Here is a 25,998-nt window from a genome sequence, read left to right on the forward strand (position 1 = left end):
GATCTCTATATTTAAGTGAGATAATCTACATGGTTTCCAACCATATTTGAAAATTGCAAATCATAACCGTAATTGCAATATTTGTCAAAGATATCACAATTCTGTATTTTATCCAAATCATGCAGCCCTAATTTTAGGATAAGTGTAGGTAGTTCTAAAGCCTTTAATGGATATAGGGACTTTATAAGGTATTCATTCAGTATTTGTACATTACTTTTAGATGTCATTTATTAGTCACCTCTTTTCACCCTTCTTTTACCCAGCCTGTAGGAAAACATAGGGCAGGTTTTGATCCTGAATAACTTTAATATAAATCATTTCATAGGACATATCTGTAAAATGTGAGGTGAATTTTGTTGATTGCCTATTCTCTGAACATTTTGCTCCCACAATTATTATATGTTTTATTGTTACATCTACAATGCTGAATGCATATACAGTGTTTGCATGGCCATTGTTTTCAGCTTCATCTGACTTGTTTTTTTTATCTCAGGAAATTAGCTTTAAAATAACAAATATACAGCTCCAGAAAAAAATTAAGAGACCAATGCAACTTTTTCTTTGCTTTCCAGAAAAGTGGAAAAGGAAGGTTTTGAGTGAGGAACAAAAGGGTTTAAATTAAGAGACCACTGCAAATTTAACGCTTCTGTTCCTCACTCAAAACTTTCCTTTTCCACTTTTTTGGAGCTGGATCCTTGAGGAATTTGGGGATTTTCAAGAAATTCTTTTAAAATAATATTAAGAGATATAGGGGCCGAATCATAAGTTTTGTGAGAAATGGAGGTTTGGAGATAAAAGAGATTCAAGAGGCTATATGACGCTGAGGCTGTGATGATGAATTGTTTATTATTTTGGCCGGTAAAAAGTATACTTGGCTGATGGATTGTTTCATCTACAAGTCCTGTTGGCCGGTGACCCAAAAAGTTAATTTTGGACACTGAGCCCAGGTCTACGATATGTTCATGCTTCAGACTCATTTTTCAACACCTCTCCTGAGAGACAACTGGAAACTTTAGTGTAGCAATTAAGAACAACCGCTTTTTAAAGTAATGACACGTGGCGGTTTCAATGGAGGTGAAGTAAAATGGATGTTAGGGGATTTCTTATTGAACGATAAATCAAGAATATCAAAACGTCAGAAATGTAACACTGTGGTCTCCGTGATTAAACTATGTTTAATGTTGCTTGACTTAGAATCATGTTTTTTAAGCAAGCAACTAACGTTCCCCTGTTATATTTAAATAAGAGCAGCAGAACGTCTTTATACAAAGCCGTTCCTAAGGTGCATGTTTATTATTCATGATACACTACTTTGTTTACCCATATTTGCGCCAAAGGCAATACGGTTTCGCAGTTTCGGAAATGCTTGCGAGAAGAGATTAGGCTAAGCGAACCTAAACAATGTTCTACAATATAGCCAGGTAGGCACCTGCTCGGCTTACAGGCCTTTCTATATGCGTTTCTGTCCTCATCGGCCCGGCCTTTACATAACCATTTACCGTCGGTGTAAACAAGCACACTGAAAATGGATGACCTAAAAGCAACAAGTGTTGCTTCTTCTGCCACACATCTTCCCGATGAGCCTGGTCCTGTGGGCCCCGATCCCCTGGGGCACAGTCTGTTTCGGACCACGGAGAGGAACAACTACTCTTTCTCAGCTTGACCCCTGGGTCACGGTGCCTCTGTCGCTTGCTTAGGCAAGCGTGGTCATGCTGGCATGTTTACTCTAGCAAGTGCGTGTGTGCAGGGCATGCGGGACTACTGTCGTGTGTGGGTGTGTGTGTGCATGTGCTCGTGTGTGTGTGTGTGTGCGCGTGCGTGGGCGTGCGCGCGCCTATGTCAAAAATGCGCGCTCATACATGCGTCCGTCTGAATCTGCTGTTGACTTGGCTCTGTTTTCTCTATTCTGGATCGGGTTGAATGAAGAGGCTGTGGTGCTGCATAGAGTGGGGTGCCAGGCGTTGATCGCCCCAGTTCCGGTAGGTTCTGGCTGAGCCCTGTTGCTCTTGTCTGCCTGCTGCAGTGTAATGGATGTACTAATACATGACTAGTGATAATTGGTGATTAGGGGAACTCTATCACTCCATCTGCAGTGCCTGTGTGTGCTCTGCATTTATCTGGACAGTAGATGGAGTCCCCACTAGGGAAAATGCATTTTCTGCCCCTGGGGTTAGTTGTAGAGGAAAACATACTATTGGGCGTGGAGTTAGAATGAGGGTTACTTTTAGGTTTAGCCATTCCCCTTATGGATAGGTTTGTGGTTAGGGAATAGGGAACATGGATTTCTGGGTCAGGGTTAGGTCTCAAGTTCCCACTAGTCTATAAACACAATCTTCTGTCTGTGTTAATGTTTTATATTTGAGAACTAATAATGTCTATGATTCCCCCGTGGATGAAAGCAATTTTCTGTGGTAAATCTATCCCCACTCTTCGGTCTAATAATTTAAAATTAATATGGGGTTACGGTTACAGACAGTCTGGTCTGTGTGACTGGTTACAGACAGTCTAGTCTGGTCTGTGTGACTGATTACAGACAGTCTAGTCTGGTCTGTGTGACTGGTTACAGACAGTCTAGTCTGGTCTGTGTGACTGGTTACAGACAGTCTAGTCTGGTCTGTGTGACTGGTTACAGACAGTCTAGTCTGGTCTGTGTGACTGGTTACAGACAGTCTAGTCTGGTCTGTGTGACTGGTTACAGACAGTCTGGTCTGTTCTGTGTGACTGGTTACAGACAGTCTGGTCTGTTCTGTGTGACTGGTGACAGCTCTGGGTTTTGGGCATCACTCTGTGATCTGCTAATGAATGGAATCCCTGACGTTTTGGTGCCAGGTGTATTTGACTGGTGGACATCTGGTGGGTTGGGAATGGAAGCTGGTCACTGTTTTTTATAGCTCTGCTTTGATTTTCCAGGCTCTTTTTTGTAAACAAAGAGTTTTTTTGTGAGATCTTTTTTTTTGCCTACGCTACAGTCAAACAATAGCCTCTGATTTCATTTCTGATTTAATAAACCGTTTAATTCGAGTTTTTGACATATTTTAATGATGTTCTGCTATTATGTCTTATCGTGGTCATTGCAAGGGGATCTTTGGTCATTACAAGAGTCTGTTTTGAACCACTCTCAAAGACTTTCCCTGTGTAAAAACACAAATATTGCTCATTCAGTTGTCTCTTCTCGTGTTTCAGTTTTATTTGTGTAACACAGCTGTTTTAGAATTGTTTTGGATCTGTTTTCCACGATATATACTTATTCCTTCATGACTCAGTTAAGCTGGCCCTTGTTGAATTGGCTGCATATAAAATGTATAAAACACTATGGATTGTTCCAGTCAGTCTGGATCAGGGCTCAACTGCTCATTGTCTGTAGTGCAGGAGGAAAGTCTGCAGTTTGCTCCATCGTCACAAGGTGGCTCTGTGGAGACTGAGCACCATCCTCTCCTCAGGACCTCTTTTCCTCTGTTTTCTCACATCTTTCATTCCAAATCCCTTTTTTGTACCACCTTAATTCTCCAAAATATGTTTCTTAAGTTCTTACATTCTATAGTCAGGTATCCGTCACTTTTAAAACAATTCAGGTTTCCATTAAATGCTGTCAAAACACAACCATGACAGGTCATTTCATTAAGCTGTGGTGAATCCCAGGGTCAGTAATGATATGTGACTGGAGTTGCTGTCCATTTATAATGTGTTTACAGCACTGGCTTGTCGTGTTTCCTTGTCCTCTTCACCACAGAACCATGTCAAACGTTTTGGGGTGGTTCAGTTAAGTTGGAAAATATTGTTTTATTCAACCTTTAGTTATACAGAGAAATCAGCCAAGACCGCTGTCTTTCACAATAAAAACACACACAAAAGGAAAATAATAACACACACAAAATTATCACAATTAACAATAAATGAAATATATTAGGCACTGAAACACACAGTTTGAGGTCACTCTGAATGGCATTCTATGAGCGTGGGCCATGATATTCAATAGTGGTTACTAGATCTAAACAAGCCCTAGTTGTCACCGGGACTAACCATTCTTGGGAGTGGGTTTGTGAACTGCAGACTTCCCAGCTAAGGTTAATAGTCAGGATATTTATGGATGACAGCCTAATAGTCCAAGCCAGCTGAAAAATATGAAAGGCAATGATTTGTGTGAAAATGTGCAACAGTAATAAAACCCCAGACAGAGTAGCAGACTCCAAGAGGTTTCAACACAAACTGAGGCATGCCTTTGTGACACATCACAATAATATGAGTGTTTCATTTCTATGCTGATGTGACAGACATGATTTGTTTCTATGAGAGAAGACAATTTACATGTTTAGGCTCTTCATCCACAGGAAATGTGTTTTAAGACCCATCTTCACCACATCCAGGGTATTTGTAGGAAGGAACACATTCTGTAACAGAACCGTTTAGGGTAGTCATTTTGGCGTCACCCAAAATTAGATTTTGTGACCTGGAATTGCGTAACACACTCAAGTGAGGGTAAAAATGGCATACAATGCATTCTACTGTGACCACTCTACATTTTATTCCATTGTTACCTTTGCTAAAAGAGTTGAATCTGTTCTGCAGTGTCTCTGCAGACCCCAGTTTGAGAAGCGTTGCTGCAGGCCATGGTGAGGAGTGGAGGTTTGTGTTGGGGGTATTATGAATCATGTCCTGTATTTAGTGCGGACAGGCACCCAAGTGTCAGGTGATTGCACTGCACCTGAAGATGTTTTATTCCTGTGGAGTTGGTCTGGTGGTAATAAACTGGAGATTTAATTCACATAGTTGTCAACTGAAAATAGGGTCCAATCTAAATTTTACTTCTGCCTTTTGAGTAACTATAATTATACATTGATAAGTCTGGCCTCTGCAATCCATACATCCATCAAATTACTCCAGGCATTATTACAAAACTGTCAATACAGTTACTACACATAAATATTGGTGCATTGAATGTGAGCTGAGAAAACCTTAAGAGACCAAAATACATCTTTAACAGCATCTGGCTTTGAACAACTTGCATGTTACTGCAGGTAATAATCTATGCTGCTACAACAGAAACAATGGCACAAGTCTACTGGGTAGAATGGTTTGACGTTGGAATGACGACGGCTGAGTTAAGATGAGGCTGAGATGCAATGGATCTCACATCTCCAAAGGATGGTGTGCTGCAAACACTAGAAGCTCCCTGCACTCACGTGATTTTATGTTACAGAAAGTAAAGAAAGGAACTCTCTTCATATATATTGCAGCGTAAGTGTGATGAGGATGCGTTTTTTAATTCCAGTCGCAGTAGATTTCACAAACTTGTATTGAGCAGAAAGGTACATATTGGTCATTCTCGGCGGGAGGTAACTTAGGAGCGGGTGGAGGATGGCAGGCGCAAAACTCACGCCGTCTCCATCGGAGATAGATCCAGACGTCAAGACCGAGGCGACGAAAACCCCGGAGGAGCCGACTTGGGTGCACCCATCACTACCGATACGGACGATGGGTTCTTTTGGGAGTGATGCTGGCCAAAGGTACCGCAGATAGAACCGCATGAAGATGCTGCATGTTTCGGACAGTTAAATATCGAACCTGCAGCTCACTCCGACGAGAGTCGTGCTGCAAGCGCGTGGCGGTACAACGCAGTCTAATTATCCCATCCATTGATAATGATCATTATCTTTAGGCAAAAACATTTGTGCGTCAATGTTAGTATGCATTCCAAGCGTGTATATTCTAGAAGCAATTATATATTTTGCAAGAAATTAAAAAATATATCTATAACACACCGCGCCAGGATCTATCTTTGATTTCTGTCTCTTGGTAGGCTTATATTGGCACATGACAGGCCTATGCGCGATTTACGAAGATGATTTATGACATATTGTCAAAGCTGACTTAACGCAGTGGCACAGTTACATTTCGAAATGGCGCTTTCACTGAACATTCTACTTGTCAATCATTATTTCATCAGCATCCTGTTTTTGGATATTCTCATTGTTTTTCGTCTGCAGTGTGCTTCCTGTGCATTGCTTACATAAGTCTGAAGACGCTGCAGCTCTAAACGTCTATATATAGCGAAGTCATATCACGCGTAATGGTAATTGAGGATGTAGAGACAGGTGAAGTTGCTTTTTGGGTGCACGGGTGATCTTGAAATATTTAGATTTTGATTTCTATCTTTAAGGTAGACTTTCTGCTTTGCAATGCAAACCACAGGGGAGTGTGTGTGTGTGTGTGTGTGCGCTAGGGCATATTAGGAACTAGTCTAGTAACATAACATACTGTACCTTCCTCTGCTGTTTACAACCTATTTGTTAGGTTTAAAACTCACTTTGAACGCCTTACAGTTCACATTCTTCTAGGGCTGTACTGCATAATTCAATCAATGACGTTGGTGTGGTAAAAAAAAACTGCAATAATGTTTTGAGATTTCAACAGTATTTTTTTTTCTGTGTAGAAAAAGCCAGAGGTGCATACCCAGGCTGAGGTTGGTGCAGAGTGTTCAATCTTTCAGTATCTGCGGAGAGTTGTGCCAAGTCAATACAGTTTATAGCAGTTTGGACACTTAAAATTACAGGCCAAAAATGTTTAGTTTACCATTGAATCCACATACCTGTATATAGTATTTAATTATACCAATGTTCTGATGCCATTGGTTTCATCACCTATTCTGAATAATCCATTGTTCTCTGTAAATCATCATCAAACTATTTGTCCAAAAAAGTTTGGTGATGCTTTATGTAAAAGTAAATCTTCAATATTTGCCCTACGGAGACTCTGATAAACCTTTTGAAGACCATAAGGATGCAGACTTATATAACCTGGGCTGCTCAGGAATCCACCTGGCGGTTATAATACGATATACATATTTAAGATTTGAATTCATTTCAATTCAGAATTGATCCCAAACCTGGTGGAAGAACAAATAGGGAGATCAGTAATCTGTAAATATTTCATAGAAATAACCATAGAAAAATCAGTAAATATGTATATTGTACAGTAAGAAAACATCACTTCAGAGACACTTGTTTCTCATTATGGTCTTTCCAAGCTAGAAGCTTTCCATTCATTGAACACTGCTGTACCAATCAGCACCTAACAACAAAATGCAGCATTGGGATATTCTCAGGGTCTGAGGTAAGGTAGCCAGTATACCGTAGATCAACTGTAGTTGCTGCCATGCCTCTGCAGCTATTCCTCTAAACACTGCCTATGTGCAGTAGTCTATTAATGCCCTGTGGTTGTTTCTCTGCATGACAGCGTAGAAGAGATGTGAGGAGATCTCACCCTGGGTTCCAGGGATGACGTTGTGAATGGAGCTACTGGTGACACAGACCAAGATGGAGAGGTAGACCGGAAGGGAACCGTGTGTGCGTGTGCGCCTGCGTGCGTGCGTGCAGTACAGAAACATTCTTTCACTGAGACCGTGACCACACCAGAACTCTGTCAATTCAATCCTTCAGTTAGACCGGATTTCGTTAGTCAAGTTGGAGATCAGAATGCCAGTGAGACCTGATCAGTGCGAGACCTGTCCTCTATGGGTTTGGTTTTCAGCTCCCTGAGGGATGGAAGGATTTTCAATCATCTGTCCCATCTCTATCGACCCACCGATCCATCCCTCTAAGCTCGGCTCCTTTCATTTACCCATAACTGCATTATTTATTTGCTTGGGGACCCCCTCAGCGCCATGCAAGGTTGTAAAGCGGTTCTTTCCAACCAACAGCCAGGCGGGTGTATGTAGGATGTAAAAACAAAAGTTGAACCAAGGCTTACAGCAGGCTAAGGATATGCCTTCCAATGGTACAGGAAGTTGATGCTGTAATAACCCGGTTTGATTGGCGTGTGTCCATAGTTTCCCATCATAACAAGATAGATGAACCTCGGTAGAGATTAAACTCCGTATTATGCAATATGTTCGGGACAGAAAAAACACCCACCATGGCCATGGTCTCATTACCATCATCCTCATCCGATCTCTTCACACACGCTCATCCATTCAGTATTCCCCAAACTGCGTCACAACACTGGCCAGGTTACAGCCATAATAATCTCCTTTGAATACCTTGGCTGTTGGCATTATCTCTCAAAGTAAAGCCTGACATGCTTATGCTACAAATAAGAAAACATTTGCTGCTGGTACTGGTGATAATAATATGTTTAATATCTGTATAGAGCTTTTGTGTGGACCAGGGACGCTGGGTGCATTGTTGTCTCTCAATGCCACAACAGCGAAGATCGGCTTCAGTCGCACTGATCTCACCTCAAAAGTAATAGAAGTCTGCCCAGGGATGTCCTCGGGGAATAGAAGCTGTTGACGGATCGGTCAGGGATTTTCTGTTTTTTCCTCGGCTGGCTGAGACGCCTGTTTTTCTCTGTAGACTAATTGAACAGAATGAAGTGAGGAGAGGAGTGGGCTCTGAAGGAAAGTTGTTTGAACACAGTGTTCTTTCTCTTCGTGAGTTCTCGGCAATCGCTCATGTCCTCCCTAATGTGCCTGCACCGCAATACTGGTGTATATACTAAGACTTTGACAGTTGTGCAATTAAGGGCCACTACTATTATTACTCAAACACTGTCCAGGTGCAATAGACCAGTCACCTCATCATTAGTCTGATTTGCTTTTTGCAGATGCAAACTGTATTAACGTGTATGAACAGCCATATTAGTGTCACTTTTAGTTCAATAAACAATGGTCCTCAAGTATTATTAAACCAAACTTACCTATAAGTATGTCAAAAACAGCTTTTGCTGAAGACTTAATCTATCCAAATATTAATGTTTCTTAGTTCTGATTCGGATCTATCAAACAGCTGGCTCGTTGTATCACCACAACCCAAAGTTCTTTGTGGTAAATCCAGCAGCACATTTCCAAGGAATTACTTAAAAAAACAAGGACATTATTCATCACTTGGCCTCAATGCAGTATTTTTTATGACATTAGTAGATGATGGAGCATGAGCACAGGTAATTGTCTAGTCTCTATTCAAGGATATCTAGCATTTCTTCTATGATGTAATATCTGGTATATCCTCTGACATCTCTCATCAATTCATCTCACTTACACGCCTATTTATTTAGCCGTTTACTTAATGTAATTGACATTTTGGTTGCGTCTTTAATGACGCCTTCTTGAGTCTATTAGTTGGTATTTTTGGTAGTACTTGCTGTCTGTTACCTCAGTTGTCCCATAGCAGATTTTAATAAGGCTATGAAAGAGACGTGCGATTAAAAAACTAAGCACCGTACTGGTGCTTATTTATAGCACTCCTAATATAACTGTGCAGTTACGTTGTCCTTGTTTTTCAGCATGTTCAGCTTAATGAACTGTTTCTTGTGCTCCTCTGTGTGAATTGTGTCAGGTTTGTTTTAAGGCTGCGTTCGTTAAACTCAGTTGACCCAGAAGGCAAAGCAGATCCAACGGAAGCGCAGTTGTGATTGGTGCATTACAGCCTCCTACCCGCGATCCCTGTTGAAAATGGGCTTCTGAAATGGTTTACTTTGATAGTGAAGCGGAGCTAAAAGCCGACGGAGACATTCAGGGGGTGTTATTCCCGTGTGCGTCCGTAGGTCTGTCCGTGAGCACCCTTGCTTGTTAAAGAGGGTCCACGCGTACGGTACCAAATCCATCCATGATCGCTGAAAGCGCCGGTTACAGGGAATCAATAGAGACAGAGAGCGTGGGCTGGAAGAGGCTAGCTTGGACGTGTTTGTGTGAGCGTTCTATTTTCATCAGTCAGTTGGAATGTGAGCCACATTCCAGTAGTTACAGGGAGAGACGAAACTCGTGAAAAACTGTGGGTACGTATGGCTGTAGAATTACATACCGAAAGTTGTAGGGTCTCTATGGTTACAGTGGAGGTAGAGGCGTGAATAGTAAGGAATGTCAGAAACACAACCTAACGTTTTAAGTAGATTGTTTCCTGAATAGACAGGACAGCCTAGTTATGGTATCTGAGGGCCGTTGGCAGAATACATTTGTCTGCTTTAATGAATTTTGACAGAAACAAGCTTATCAAATGTGTTTATGACTTTCGTCTGTTTTTAATGCTCTCTCGCAGTCTATCACTCTCCACCCTTCACCTGTTCTCTCATCTGTTTCTTTTAAGCACACGTATCCGCGTATTGATAGATTGATGGTTGAAGATCCAATCAATGGTATCGTTTGGCAGAGGCAGATGAAAGTGACAGAGGCCTTGCTCTAATAGACACAACAATCTAAGTAAACTTGCATGATTAAACACTTCTGGAGCTTGTCAGGCTTGGGAGGTGTAGTTCTGTGCCCGCAACAGAGTGTTCAATTTTGGGAAAACTACAAGTCCCAGCATCCTTCAAAATTACTGCAGAGACTCATGTGGCCCCACAATGCTTTGAAAGGTCCTTCAGGGGACAACTGGCAGCGCCTGAGGAATCAGCATGTGTTAACCGCACAGGAATCAGCCAGTATCAATCGTGTGAACTCACTAATAGCTGTGGTGTTTAGCATTAGTTCTGCAGATGTTGTAATATAAATTGGTTCACTGGATCTACGGTCAAGGTGAGGTGAAAATCTAATTGCTCCTGCATTGCATGCCTCTGGGGCTGAACAGTGAAACAGTGTTGGTGATATAACTGTATGTGCATGATTATCAACACTACCGAGACTTCCAGCCTCCTCCAGCACGCCTTAGATACCTCCTATTTCACAGGCACGGTCAGTGTTTGATACCGCAGCAGTATATTTGTAATAAACCATCTGTTTGTCCCAGCCTGTTGACTACCCAGTAAGTGCTTTATAATCAGATATGGTTATGTTCATCTCAGAGGCCTAAATTGCTGCAGATTAGCAGACTTACACTGACCCAGGCAGAGCTGGAATACCAACACTCTAAGTTACCATGGAGATGTTAGTCTGACTTTTTGTGGGGACAGTTCCAACCTCTGCATGCTGTAGGTAATCGTGCTAGGACTATCAAAACACTTTCTGTTGGATTTTATAGAACCTCAACTGAATTTGATTGAACTAACCAGGCTAATTTGAATGATTACGTGAATATTTCTAGTTCGCTGACATCACAGAAAGGACGCAGGCATCAAAGAGGATGTGGTCTGTGTGGGGTTACCATTCCGAACGACCATAAATATTTAAAGATATACAGAACTTTCGGAAATTAGCTAACTTTAATTAGATTCACCTTCCAGCTCAGGCTTCAGCCGTACCACAATGGTGGATTTTGCCTGTCTGCTGGACGATAATTGCCTGACCACTGAAATGTAAATCTTATCTCTGTCTGATACCAACAGTAATCTCTTGCAGTCACCTTGGTGATATCATAGTGTGGATCTGTTTTATTAATATCTGACAAAGCCGTGACACCTTTTTTATTGTATCTTACCAATATGAGGCTCTTTAGTGAGCTGTTTTCATAAAGTTTAACATAACAATGAACCTATTTCCTGTGGTCGGAAAATTATTACACATAGTTAACAACATGTATTGAACAGCATTTAGTAATGCCTTTGGAATAATCCAGTCATACACATAAAAATGGCTGGAGACACTGATAAACACTGTTTTCTTTCTTTCGGCTAATGTTTATGGACATACCTATTAAAATGGATTACTGCTTCTTGCCTGAGTACCAAATGGGTAGAGAGGATAAAAAAATATATTGGGTAAAGTTTTTGAATAATGTGTTGTTATACATGTTAATAAAACAAGGATTTAATGTTCCTTTAAAAAATAACAAGAAAGAAATTCGACAGATTAACTTGTAACAAAGCACACTTTTTAATTGAAATGCATTCCAGGTGACTACCTGATGAAAACAGAGAGAATGCAAAGACTGTGCAAATCTGTCAACAAGGCATATGTTGGCTACAAAATATACATATACTTTTTTGGTTACTACATGGTTGTTATTTCTTCATGATTATTCTACAATGTGGGACATAGCAAAAATAAAGTAATATAATTGAATGCGTAGGTGTTTCCCAACTTTTGACTAGTACTGTGTAAACTCACTCACAGTGATGTTTACCTGGACACTTAACATGGCACTCTCTGTCCAGCAAGTGCTTTTGCTAGTGGCAGTATAATTGTTTCTGTGCCAGTGGGAGAGTTACTCGTTCGGATACTGTTTATGGAGCAACCAGACTTCCTACGTCACCTCTTGTTCTGCTCCAGGACACACAGAGCAAGACGTCGTCTTGTGGCCGCTGTGAGAGGTGGGTTTCGTTCAGAGCAGTAGGTCAGATTCAAACCCGTGCTGCTGCCTTTAACCCCCTTGGCCACCTTTCTGTGTTTCTTTAGGATGGGAATAACTGCAGGCAGTTTTAGGGAAGGAGGAACCATGTCACTAACCAGAGAGGAATTCACAATGTAAACTACAGAAGGGCACAGGGCAGATGTGCATGGCTGGACTAGAGAGCTGGGCAGAGAAACAGTCTGGGGGGCTGGGGAGAAAGTGGAGGGTGGCTGAAGCTGCTGGTACTGTAGATAGGAAGTCAGCATATTCTTCTGAAAAATGGCTCTTTTTATTTAATGATTAACCTTCACATTGTCATAATAGTCTACTATAGGAGGCCTAGTCTGCTCGAGGTGCCTTAAGCTTAACAAACTTATAGCCAATCGCTGCCCAGCAATAAAAATGTGCCCTTAATTTAACAACAACAATTGATGCCTTTGATATACAGTATCTATGCATTCATAGTAAACTATAGTCATTCTGTAGCTGTAGCATCTTATAGCTGCAGGTGATTGCTATAGAAATACAGTAATAGCCTACACTAAACTATTGTAGCATGTAGGAAGTTCTGTTACTTTTTCTTTTATAATACTCAGTAAGACGCTTAAATGTAAGTAAACATCGTCCGATTCTGATTGTTGCCCGATCTGCATTCCTGGTTTTTGTGGCTACAGAGCCTGGTGGTCTAGCTTGATTTGCCATCATTTGTCTTCTGCCAGGTTTCTGTTAAGCTCATCAGCCATTATCTTTATTCATGACAGCATTGTAAATCCGCTTTGATTGGTTACTGAGATGTGTGTTTAACAGAGCCAATGAGTTGATGTTCGTGGTAGCATGGGAGGAGTGGACATGGTGCACACAGCTAGACAGTTTGGCCAAAGCTTTAAGGCTGGTAGGTTTTACACCAGGGTGTTCATGTGTAAGTTGTGAAGGTAAATTAATGTTACAGGTCTGCAACTGTGTCTTCAGTGTTAGCCCCTATGGCAGTACGATTCCTGATGCTCACTACCAAGTTTGGATGTGCACATAGAGAAGACAAGGCTTTAGACCGGGCAGAGTTCATTGGAGAAGTACATTATCTGCAAAAACTATTAGAAAATAAGATCAACACTAACATGTAGTCTGATGTCACTGGCTGCTTCGATGATTTAGGTGATTTCTAGACCAGTCAGCTTTCGCCTGCATTTCCAATGTTGCGTTGTTGCAAACAGAGCAAATGTTTAATGAACTTTCAACATTCTACCTATGCTAAATGATTAATTGGATAATATTGCGCCAAAATATATATATTTTTATCAACTCACAGATCGCTATAATATATGATGGGGTCAGCTGATATGTTAAATATATGTCAGACACATGATGGTTTATGCATTAGTGCAAGGGCTGAGATTTTTTTATTTTTTTTATATTGTTATTATTCTGGTTTAAAATTACCTAAGTCCACTCTTGAATGTCTTAAACTAGTTGTTATGTACATGTACCAGTTATAGAGAATACCTACATTACCATAGGTATTACTCTGGCTATAATTGAGCCATTTTCACAGTACCATTACTGTGTTAAATACTGAGTTGGCCAAAGTCCTTCACTCACCCCTCAAACCAGTTCAATAGTATTGGTCTTTTACAGTTTGCAAAAATGACAAGAAGCTGCCATAGGGAATTGTAAGGCTTGTTTCAACGCTTGTGAAACCTATCATAACCTTGTTCTTAATACCGTCTTATTTTGAGTTGTTTTGACTCATATCTATGTTAATCTGGCACAAATCCGCTAGCTACCTTAACAACAAATATACTTCAGAAACACCAGGTGTCAACAATCTAAGCTAACTCTGTAGTTGTTACATAATTGTGCGTGTGCAGGTTTTCTTGCTAAACCACCAACCTGCTTCCTTTTCTGTTTTAGCTGTTGCAACCAACAACCCATTCAGTCACTCATCAATCCTTTGATTAGTTTGATAAGGTATGCAGATGTGGGTCTTACTTGGGTGCAGTGGAACAGGTGTCATAGAAAATCTTTTGAAGAATGTCATGATAAGAACTTTAGGATATGTTTTGCTAAAAGCAAAGCTGCTGTATTTGCTAAAGGGATTCAAAAGATGCTGACTTCTTAAGCATGAGTCTTGTAGATGAAATGTATTTTCTCCCACTTCTGTTCATAACTGACTGGTTACTGGACCTACTCCTGACTGTATCATTGTTGTTGAGCTCAGGGATTTAAGTCCAGCTTTGAAGTGTGTGGCCTGAAAAACATAATTCACCCCCGATACAGTTCGCATTAGTATTTTAAATGCCAGTTGAGAAAATGCTTGGATCAGCTGTTTTGCCAGAAAAGATCACTTTATGTAAAGTTGTTGCCGTGTCCCTCCATAAGATCATATTATGACGGTTGGCTCTGAAGTACATTAAAAGCAAAAGGAGAAATACTGTCTACCCAAGGTCTCTACCTGTCTATAAGCTGTTTATTCTTTCCTTACAAAACTTAAGGGAGTCTATGTTGTTGGACCGTATGGTAGAGTTATTTTATATGATTCTATTCCATACAATTTCATACCCATCTCATTGACAGTTGTTGTATCCTCCATGACTATTCTTATATCCTCGATGTTTGCCTTTGATTCTCAACATGATTCTTGTCTGTTTATCCCCCCCATGTTATTAATTTGCCCGCAGCAACAGTCGCCTCAATGTCACCCTGATAAATTCATTTAAGTGCCAAAGAACGGGATACAATCTGTCCAATTTGTTCGGTGAATGCTGATGCCGTTGAGATGGACACTGTGGCTCCCCATCCTGCCCTGTGGTCTCCCGTGGTTTGCATTCACAGTTGGCCGTCTGTTCATAAAGCAGCCAAAGCAAGTATCCAAATATCCCAGTCGATCCCGATACAAAATCTCGACTCGGGGTCTGATTTTTTCGCTTTAAAGTCGTCGGACTCCGACTAAACCGGTGCTTCCGCTCTGAGACGCTGTTGTCTTTCGGATCTTGCACGTCCTCCGTGAAAGCATGCCGTTCCTATCAGCCTGTCTCCTACTCTGCTATGTTCTCTCCTAACCTAATCCTAAGTGTGTGTTGACGTGTTCCGACCTCCCTTATCCGCCTTTGTCTGCTACTTCTCTCCTATGTTCTCTCCTTGTAACCTTTCCTATATCTGTGTCCGTGTTTGCTGTTCCTCTAGGTGTCAGGAGGAGTACAGTATGGACTCTACCAACGCCCAGTAAGTCATAGGATGCATCCCAAATGACCCCCTATATTAAAGTGCATCACTCTGTCGTGCACTATGCTTTCGGCACATTATCCAGCGTCACACTAGCATGGCATGTGAATCCACGTGTTGTTCTCCAAATGCCAACCGGTACCCTATAGAGCGACTGTACTGCGTTTGACTGGAACCGTATGGGCCCTGGGGTATGGAGGGCACTAAGTAGGGGATAGTGTGCCGTTTGTCATTCGGGGTAGTCTCAGCACTCTGTGAAGTCGTCGTGATCGTCCGATCCATCACCAAGGAGTTCCAAGAAGTGCCTGGGGTCACAGTAAGACCTCTACCTTGTCTTTGCCGGTATGGACGTATGATTCACCACTTCGACTGCCACCCTGCCGATAAGTTACCACACCGTACGAATGACAGTGTGCAGGGCAGCCTTGAAGAACTACGAAATAAATGTCACCCAGTTTGATGAGTGCTCTGTCAGCTTTTCACAGATTCGTTTTTAGATGGGTCATTATGAGTGTGGCTTGGAGGAGGTACGGATGACTAAAATCTCATCACAGCTCGTAGAAATCTGGATCAATATCACACACTGGCTGCTCTTGCAATCACCACCACCACGTCAAAAGTGAATCTGTATGTAATCTGTCCAGTTTTATTGTGTTCGGCCTATGTACCTTAAAGGCTGGTAGTGGTTGCATAATTTGTTTACCACCCGTGGTTTTTCTATATTATTTGTCAGAGAATGTTTGGTTAACGGATGAGATCCTTTGGGATGCTGTGAGTTCGTGTGGTTCCAGGTGTTGGCACATCTGTCTAATATTTCCCTTCTGGAGGTTTGGCTAAAATAGGGTGGGGGAGGTTGAGAAAGGGGGTGGGGGATTACAGGAAATCTGTTCTCCGGTTGTCGTCATCCTTCTGTTGGTTGTCTGTGCTGAGTGTGGTCCTGCCACTGATCTCCTGTCCAGAGTCCATGATGGTCCCTTAAGCGTGTGTGCCTTTAGACACGGATCCAGGACCCGCTCACCTTCCTCTAACACAAACCCCATTACAGGCAAAGCGGACAGTAAGTCGGTGTCTATGTTGTATAAGGACACAACCCAGGGAAAGCTGATCTCTGATGACGCTCTAGAATGGATAAGTACTGTATGTCTCCCTCACCTGTGTCCAAATGTTTGTTCTCATGCGTCGCCTCTGGTTATCACACATTTTGTCTGCTTGAATTGGAATGCCATTCTTTTATTGTCCGATACCAATTTCATTTTATTTGAACGGTGCATGAGTCTGTTGCTTCTCAGACAGACTGAACCATTTTTGCTAGGCTTGTCTAATATTTATGAACTGAGTATAAATTGTGCAGTGGGTATGTTTTAATAAAGTTGAGCCCCCCCCCAATATTTCCATGCATGGCATCCTTCTTTTGAGCCTTTCTGGTTAAATATTTTTCTGCTGAAGATGCAAATCATGACATTTTGATGAAAAATGTATCCAATACTAGTTTGTTTTGAAACAGTGTCAATGAAATGACTTGGTTGAATTAAAAGAATCATTTATAGCTCACAAATAGTAGTTTGCTCTTGTGATCAATTTGGATTTGAGATCAGCAATCCTAAAATGTTGTGCAGATTCCTATTAGGCCAAGACATAGTCATCCGGTTACAGTCAGCTGCCCACTATATATTCCACTTTGATGTATTTATCTTCATGATCCAGGTTTCTGTGTTTGCAATGTAAAATCCTTTGCAATTGTCACAATAGTCAAATCCTTTCAGATTTCTGGATAATCATTAGGCTGAAAACCAAGGCAACAAACTGGTAGATGAATGCACTCACGCAGAAGAGATGTGAATGAATGAGTCGCGTGCAGTGCAGTTGTGTGCCGTGGAAGTGTGCCCTAACATGTTTAGAAGGGTTTCAAACCACCCCCAAGTTTGCTGAAGGTGACAAACAATTACTGTTGGAAAAATAGCCGTATGAAAAATATCCATTTCAAATTACATTTCAAATGAATAACCTAAAATTAGGAAAGTCAATGTCTTTAAAGTAATTGAAATGTTTACAGTTAAGCATTAATTACACAATTAATTGAATAATCCCAGAAATTACCAATGTAAGAAAATGAAGCTGGTGTATGGACTTTTCCTATTAAAATCCTTTTCAGCCTCTCACCTGGTGAGAAACTTCCTATTAATGCACCCAAATATGCAATCCCCCAGAATCTATCACAGGGTCATTTAGCCTCACTGTTGGCAAATACCATTAGTCAGTCTCCAGTGATCAAGGCTAGACGTTCATACTCTTGCCAATGTGGTCTCGTAAAAGTCTATTTTTTGCCTGGTTAGTAGAATAGTTTTGTTTAGTTGTAAGAAACAAACAAGTGGTAACCATGCAATAACAGCTGTGGTTGTAACTATGAAGAAAATATGTAAACATACAAAAACGAGTTGTTTTTGCTTGTTTGATGAAGTGTTGATTCCCGGAAGGATGGTAAATTTCCAATTTGGTTTGGGTGCTGAAAATGTTAATTAACCCAAAGCAATCATCTCTGTCAGGCACTGAACAAGGAAATAGATTATGTGATGCTGCATACATTTGTCCTGACTGAATGTGTGAAGACGTCGCTAATTAGCAGGAGAACAACATCTCCTAGAACAGCATTCTCTAAACTAAAGGTTGCGACCTCAAGTAATGAAGTGAAAATGGGTTGAAAGAACATTTAAAAAAATGACTGTGTGCCTGTGAAGTAATAAGCGTAATAAAACAAATTTCAGTACACAAGTCCAGTTAATAAAGTAAGCATTGGTCATCCAATACATTTTAATCATGTTTACACGCATGAAAAAAGAAAATCTAAATTGGGTCACAGGCTAAAACCATATGGGAACCTAGTTCTAGAAAAAGAGGGGTTGGCTTGGTTGTTCTCCATGAAAGCTGTAATCTCTGTGTTGTGAAAAATCTCCAGTTATAATGCCTGAGCATGTTATTTCATTTGCAACCTGCTGCTCTATTTGTCTGATCTTTGAACATACTTTGTGTTTAGATAGGCACGGAAGGACTGAGCGAGAGCATTCCCTCTACTGTTTTACTATTCATGGATGTTATCTATTTATAGAAGTCCTTGCTCCCCTTATATGAGACACCCATCTGATGTTCAGTACCCGGAAATTATTTATGATTCTTTCTACTATTTATCAAAAGGAAAAATTAGAGCAAGTATGAGACACAAAGAAAGAGAGATTCATGGAGGAGTGTTAATGTGACAAGTTACGTACCGAAAATTGCTGTAGCAGAAAATAGGAAGAAATAACTACTGGTAATGTGTGAAATGGAAAATATACATTCATGTATGTATGCATGTACAACAAAGATATTCATATACAAAGACGGATGAACAACGAATACAAACATGAATGAAAAATCTGGATGGAACTGTGAACAAATGGCTCTCTGAGTCCCAAATCCAGGCAGACTAAGTGCTGTTCTTCCCAATGCGAAGCACTTAAACAAGGTAATTAACAACTGAAACAGATTACAAATCTGTGTCTCTTGGATCAACCAATGGGATTAACTTTCCGAAGGCATTTTTGAATGTTATCCAACAGGGCAAACTGATTGGTTACGTCAGAATAACTTTTGTTGTCCTGTCCATCTGAGAGATATAAAGGAATACCTCAGTCATTGTCACCGGAGGGCTTTACTTGTATGCCGTCTGAAAACAAACATGGTCTGAACCGTCTGGGTTTCACTTGTCCCCCAGATCAAAGCAAATCCGATTACAAAGCTATAAAACAGCTCTGTTCGGTTCTATTACAGATTGTACTACAGTCAAAAATCAGTTTGACGTTAATTTACAGGCCCCACTGCGTTTGCCCTGTCCCGACCATAGATAATAGAACAATAGATGGGCTGATGTCAAAGAGCCCCTATAAATCAGAATGGAGCAATTTGACAGCCATCTTATCTGGGACATGTTCTAAACAATCTACAATACAAACACATGGTAGAAGTGGCATTTCAGCTCTTATAACAGTGACATTGAATTAATAATACATAAATAGTCACTGTCACACATAACATAATATATAAAATAACTGTTCTTTTCAGAATATTAACAAACAAATAGAAAAATAGTTTTCAATAATTTATTAATTTAAGAGTACAAAATGTCTATGATCTAATGTAAGAAGATACAGCATAGTACTTTAAACACAGTGCAAATGTATTTGTTTATTTAGAAAAATAACAATTAAAATATTTTAATTTCATTGTAGATATCACTTTTAGTAACAGTACGCTAAACAAAGCAAGCTAGCTCACTGAATTTGGTATGCTAACAGCAGCATTGTATTCAGAGGACTGAAATTGGACCAAGGCTACTTTTTTTGTGGACAAAGGCCACCCAACATTGCCATCTGCTGATTATATACAGTAATTATGTTTTTTCAACAAAAACGTGTTATTTCACATAATTGTATGCAATGTCATGCTGTAATAAGCTAGCTTTGCTGTAGCAAGCTAGATGAGACCGTTATAAAAAAATAAAATCTGATACTGTATTGTTACGAAGCTCAAGAGCTGTGGTTAGGATGGATTCACTTTCTTGTTCATTGATTAGAAACATGGTATGTACAGTTAAGTATGTTTATATATATATATATACATTTCTACACTATTACTGATGTGTGAACAATGTTTCCCACCTTCTGTGTATCGTTCATCCTTTTTCTGGATCAAATTACTGATGTACAAAATACCACCACGACTAGTGTTAAGTGACTTTACTTTTCCGAACTGGTCCCAGGTAAGATGGCGGAGCTATTGAGACATCAGATAGAACAATATGTCCCATCTATGCTTTATATCTATGTTCCCAACACCAGGATGTCGGGTATTAAAAGTAAAGTATTTCTGTTGAATTTCCAATAAAATTGTTATGTATATGTGTATTCATCCCCTTTAACATGGGTTAAAGTAAAAGGCTCAAAGTGCACTGATTGCATGACGTACAAAAGCACGTTTGGATCATGAACAACAATTAAATTGATGTTCAGGAGCAAAGCAAGTTGCTTGTCACTGTGGTAGCTTGGCTTACCCTGTTGAGAGTTCTTATTTTCAGCATTGATATTCCTTTACAACATATAGCATATACTGTGTGCATATCCCTACCTACGTGTATTATCCATGAGAACTTTTATCAAAATCTTGTCCTGTTTTAAGAATTCATGTTATAGCTACATAATCGTGTAATTGCTTGTTTTTGACATCAAGCGTGCCAGATATGAACAATGTGGCCATTGTGTTTCCTTGTTTCTATGTTGTCAGTGTGAATCCATCGAGTGCGGGGGGCCCTGTGCCTCAGTGAACCCCACAGTGAATCCTACATAACCTCTCCCTCTTTCTTTGCTATCTGTTCTTAATGTAAGCCTGTGTTTACGAGTTCAGAGGGGAACCGTGTCTTTGTGTCTTCCCTGTTCATCCACGGTTCCGTGTGCTTACACCAACACGTCTGAATGGAGGCCGTCTCCGTGGCGATGTGGGAGAGAGGATAACAGGGAGGTAGACAGGATGGAGAGGAAGATTGCAGAGCAGTAGCTACCCCTCTCTTACTGCACAGTAGTATTGACATGAAGACCACATCTTACCCCATCTCTGCATTCATTTCTCTTTAACTATGTGTCCTCTCCTCTCTAACTCTCCCCTGTCAAACTCCTCTCCCCCTCTTTCTCTCTGGCTTTGCTACTGTCTTTCCTCCTCTCCTTTAACTATTCATTTTTCAGTTTTTCTGTTCCCTCTTCCTCTTTCTCTCCTTCTCACTCTTGCCTTCTCCCACTCTCTCTAAATCTGTCTCTCCAACTCTCTGTTTCTCTCCCTTTCACTCACTTGGCTTCTCCCTCTCTCTGACTCTAACTCTCTCTTTCTCTGTATTTCTCCCCTCTCTCTCTGTCTGTCTGTCTTTCTGCTTCCCTAAGGATGAAGCTGTGGTAATTGCCCTCCTGCTTCCTCCTTCTTTTCATATTCCCTCTCTCCGGCTCGTTTGTCTTTGTCAGACCCACACCCACAGGGCTCCCAGGGACCTGCAGGAGCTAAGAACCCATTATTGTAACCCTCTGCAGTCATGAGGGGAGGCAACCCTGTTATTACTGAAAAAGGTCTAACAGATCGGTTTCACCTCCACTTTAGATTAGTCTGCATCTCTTCTAAATAGAGAGGTCACAGTTAGCTCCCCTGTCATTTGTAACCTCAGAGACCCATAGTCCATTGTCTCCAGCTAATGGAATAGCTCTACATGACCCTTCCATTTGACGCCATTGTATAGAATGGCATACAGTTGTATGCAAATTTTTGGCCACCCCTAGACAAATAACATCTTTTTCTTAATTGAAAAGATGTAAACACAGTCTCTCTAGGATATGGGGGAAAAAAACAATATTGTCAGATAAAATGAATGCATAGCTACCTTTCTTCTCATAAATTGAAAAACAATTGAAAAAAAAAGCAATTGTGGCATGTGCCTCCGAGTCTCAGAACTTATTCATCTTGTTAGGTCTGAGATATGTCAACAATTGTCATTAGGAATTGTCAGCTGGTGCCAGTTTCGAAGCTTTACAAATACCCTGACTCTTCAAACCTTGTGTGGACACTCCGGAAACCATGGGTTCCTCTAAGCAGCTGACTCTGAAAAGGAAAGTTAATGATGCTCACAATTTAAAGGCTAGAAGAAGGTAGCAAAGCATTGTCAGCTGGCAAATTCCACAGTGCGAAATTTAATTAAGAGATGGCAGTTTTGGAGAACTTTGGAGGTCAAGATGAGATTTGGTCAGAAATGTGGTCAGAATGGCAAATCAACCCCCCCCCCCCCCATTTGACTGCAAAAAACCCTGCAGGAAGATGTGGCAGACTCAGGGGTGGTTGTGCCCCGTTCCACTGTGCAACTATGCTTGCACCAACAAGATCTTCATGGAAGTTCAGTAGAAGAAAACCTTACCTGCGTCCTCATAAAATCCAATGTCAGAAGTATGCAGTGGAACATCTACAGCAGCCTGATGCGTCTTGGAAACAAGTGCTGTGGACTGATGTATTTAAAATAGAACTCTTTGGCCACAATTTGCAAAAGTATGTTTGGAGAAAAAAAGGAGCAGCATTTCATGAAAAGAACACCTTAGTTAAGCATGGGGGTGGATCTATCATGCTTTGAGGCTGTGTTGCAGCCAGTAACGCAGGAAATATTGCACGGGTGGAAGGAAGAATGGATTCCACTAAATACCAGCAAATTCAGGTAGCAAACATCACACCCTCTGTAAAAGAGCTGAAGCTGAAAAGAGGACGGCTTCTACAACAGGATAATGATCCTAAACATACCTCAAAATCCACCATGGACTGCCTTTAGATGCATGCTGAAGGTTTTGGAATGGCCACCACAGTCCCCTGACTTAACGTAATTGAAAATCTGTGGGTAGATCTTAAAAGAGCTGTGCATGCAAGACAGCCCAAGAATATTGCAGAACTAGAAGACTTTTGCAAGGAAGAATTTGAGAATATCCCAAATACAAGAATTTTAAAGACTTTAGCTGGTTACAAGAAGTGTTTGCAAGCGGTGATATCTGTCAGAGGGGTGTTACTAAGAACTGACTATGTAGGGTGCCCAAAACTTTGACATGCCACAAAGTTAAATTAGAGACATAAATAATAACTATTCATTAATCTTTGCTGAACATGTTTTTTTTTTCATGTCCTAGAGAGTCTGTGTTTACATCTTTTCAGTAAAAAAATATGTTATTTGTCAAGGGGTGGCCAAACCTCTGCATACACACGTATATGTTTTTTATCCTGGCTGACCAAACCTGTTTCTGGTGTGCTACTGTCCTGTAGGATTTCTGCAACCTTGGTCCAGTATACCTGTTCCTAATAGCTAGATTGAAAACTAAATCGGCGTATTCACACTTTGGGACAGACAGAACCTACCGGACAGTAGATCTCCAGGACAGTAGATCTCCAGGACAGTAGATCCTACAGGACAGAAGGTCTCCAGGACAGTAGATACTACAGGATCTCCAGGAACAGGGTCAGGCAACACTAGCATGTCAATTATTAATGATACCAGCAGTGATTAGTCATAGTAACCACACTTTTCTTTTTAAATTATGCATGGCATGATGGAATAGATGTGTTCAATTAGTTATAGATGGAAGAACTCTGGGACCAATCGGAGTGCAGGATTTAAATATGAAGGAACTTCTGGTTGGACTCTGGTGAGTAACTGGGGATGGGTTGCCCCTGGGAACACTAAGGTTCTTTACGCGTCAACAAAGCTTTTGTAAGCTTGGAGCCACATGTTTGTCATTCGATATGACTGTAAGTGGCCCAGTGTTCTGGGACTCCACCGCTGGTGTTCAAATGCGGCTTGTGCTTTTGCGCGCATGCAACTCATTTCAACAGTCAGGCAACTGTCTTTTTCCAGGGAAGACTGTTTTGAAATGTATTCTGAAAGGGTTGCTAATATTAAGTAGTTTAACAGCTTTCAAAGGTGCTACACATGGGATTTGCACATGATTTGGAAGATGAATTACGAGAGCAGTATGATTCACTGAAATAATTAGCTTTCAACCACCAGTTTTAAACAACTTACGACATTTGTTGTTATAGAAAATATATTTCACAATGATTTAGATTGTAACATGATTATTTTGTGCATTTTTATCACACAAACTGGAGTGTGTGGATTTTTTAGCAACCAGGAAATTTCTATGTTGGCCACTTGCCCCAACCGCCAAGTCAAAACAGTGGTGCCATTATTACGAAGATCTGTGTGGGGGGGAATCAACAGGAAAATATTATTGCCAGACACAACACTGGCTGGTACGTTATACTGTGAAACAATCATATCAAATAAATATGGACAAAACTATTACAATGTAAAAATAAAAATATAATCCAATATTTAGCACCTTCGATTCTGTAGTAGATATTTCTGATTAACCATTACCGTCCATCTCCTTTTTTTTATGGTTGTACCACTGTGGGTAATAGGAGACTAAAAAGGGGCCATTAGGATTTATTGCATCTTTAAATCTAACCATTATCTGAGATACGTGTCTGTAGAAACGAGATAAGAAGTGTCTGTTTGGTTTGAAATGGTTTCGTATGTCTGACACGTCATTCACGTTCATGAGCAATATTGAATTGTGCTCGACTTCACTCTTTTTTTAATTCAGTTTGGCTACTGATGCATTTATGCAGAGCACTTTGTATGGTCATTGTCTTGGCAGTGTGAATACAAAGAGGCCAGGAGCCACTGGGCATCACACAATGCATCAGTATGAAGCCCCTTCACTCATATCACAAAACAGTACAGTCACACAACCTTGCATATGTGGATAATGTTGTTTTACATGGATAATGTTGTTTTTTACATGGATAATGTTGTAACCAACTAACTTGCCTGTACTGACTCTCTCTTCCCCCCAGGGTGCAGGTGGAGTTCTATGTGAATGAAAACACCTTTAAGGAAAGGCTCAAGCTGTTCTTCATCAAAAACCAAAGGTCAAGTAAGTACAGGCCTGAGTAATTAGGTGGTTTGCATATTCAGTTTTAAGTTCTGCCTGTGTTTTCAGTGAGTTGACTTGAAACATGGCCTTGTATCTCAAGTCTGAACAATATGCAGCTAGGAGGACTATGTGCCAGGCCTTTTGTTTAGGTCGGACACTGTTATGACTCCTTATTAGGAGATTAGAACAGTAGGTTCTCGGAAAAAGACACAGTTGTCCAAGTTGCCATGTGCTATAAACAATTTGTGTTTCAGCCACCTATTTGTGTACACTTTACTTCATGTGTACAGTATTGTCTGTGTGCAGTTCCTGTGTGTGTAAGTGTGTGTGTGTGCAATGGCCATGTTCCTAGTGCCTACTATGGGCTCATTGTTATCTCTTAACAGCTCCTAGTCAGTTACGTAGAAAACATCCTAGCCAAATAGAAATATCACTGACCCATCGGGGGCATGTGAAACAGACAAGTCCGTTTTGACGCCCTGCCAGATCACCATGAAGCCGCGTTAGTCATGGTTCTCCGCATGCTCTGATGTAGACGGGCCAAAGAGAGACAGCCCTCCCAGGCAACACCACAGAACCTTGACCGGTGGGTCACAGAGGAGGAGAAATGTCCGGTAGGGCAGGGGTTCTGGGCGAGGGCTCTGTGAAGGGGTTCTGGGCGAGGGTTCTGTGAAAGGGTTCTGAGCGAGGGTTCTGTGAAGGGGTTCTGGGCAAGGGGTTCTGGGCAAGGGTTCTGTGAAGGGGTTCTGAGCGAGGGTTCTGTGAAGGGGTTCTGGGCGAGGGGTTCTGGGCAAGGGTTCTGTGAAGGGGTTATGGGCAAGGGTTCTGTGAATGGGTTCTGGGCGAGGGCTCTGTGAAGGGGTTCTGAGCAAGGGTTCTGTGAAGGGGTTCTGAGCGAGTGTTCTGTGAAGGGGTTCTGGGTGAGGGCTCCGTGAAGGGGTTCTGTGAAGGGGTTCTGTGAAGGGGTTCTGTGAAGGGGTTCTGTGGGTTTACCAATCATTTCATTCTGGTCTGAGACTGAGCAGCAGTATGACGAGAGATGAAAC

At 41.1% G+C, this 25,998-nt stretch overlaps 1 protein-coding gene and 1 long non-coding RNA gene across 9 annotated transcripts in view; one reads left to right on the top strand and one right to left on the bottom strand.

Annotated features, from left to right (window-relative positions):
• LOC105014068 (potassium channel subfamily T member 1) overlaps nt 1–25,998 on the top strand; it is a 101,368-nt gene that overhangs the window by 12,944 nt on the left and 62,426 nt on the right. For 3 of the 8 annotated variants that reach the window (XM_010876067.3, XM_020052930.2, XM_020052932.2), the window contains exon 4: nt 24,873–24,952. In XM_010876067.3, the coding sequence (XP_010874369.1) occupies nt 24,873–24,952 (80 nt within the window). Of the gene's footprint in view, nt 1–5,191; nt 5,505–15,377; nt 15,417–21,362; nt 21,389–24,872; nt 24,953–25,998 lie in introns of those variants that run through there. The other 5 variants (XM_020052927.3, XM_020052931.3, XM_020052926.2 and 2 more) reach the window with 5 other exon arrangements.
• On the bottom strand, nt 3,847–5,066 carry LOC109616538. Its single transcript, XR_002197715.3, has 3 exons — nt 4,536–5,066; nt 4,306–4,388; nt 3,847–4,112 (listed from the first exon to the last, which is right to left on the bottom strand). It is a non-coding gene; the product is annotated as an uncharacterized LOC109616538 (long non-coding RNA).

Source organism: Esox lucius, chromosome 13, assembly GCF_011004845.1.
Source record: "Esox lucius isolate fEsoLuc1 chromosome 13, fEsoLuc1.pri, whole genome shotgun sequence".
In the NCBI taxonomy this organism is placed as follows: Eukaryota; Metazoa; Chordata; class Actinopteri; order Esociformes; family Esocidae; genus Esox; species Esox lucius.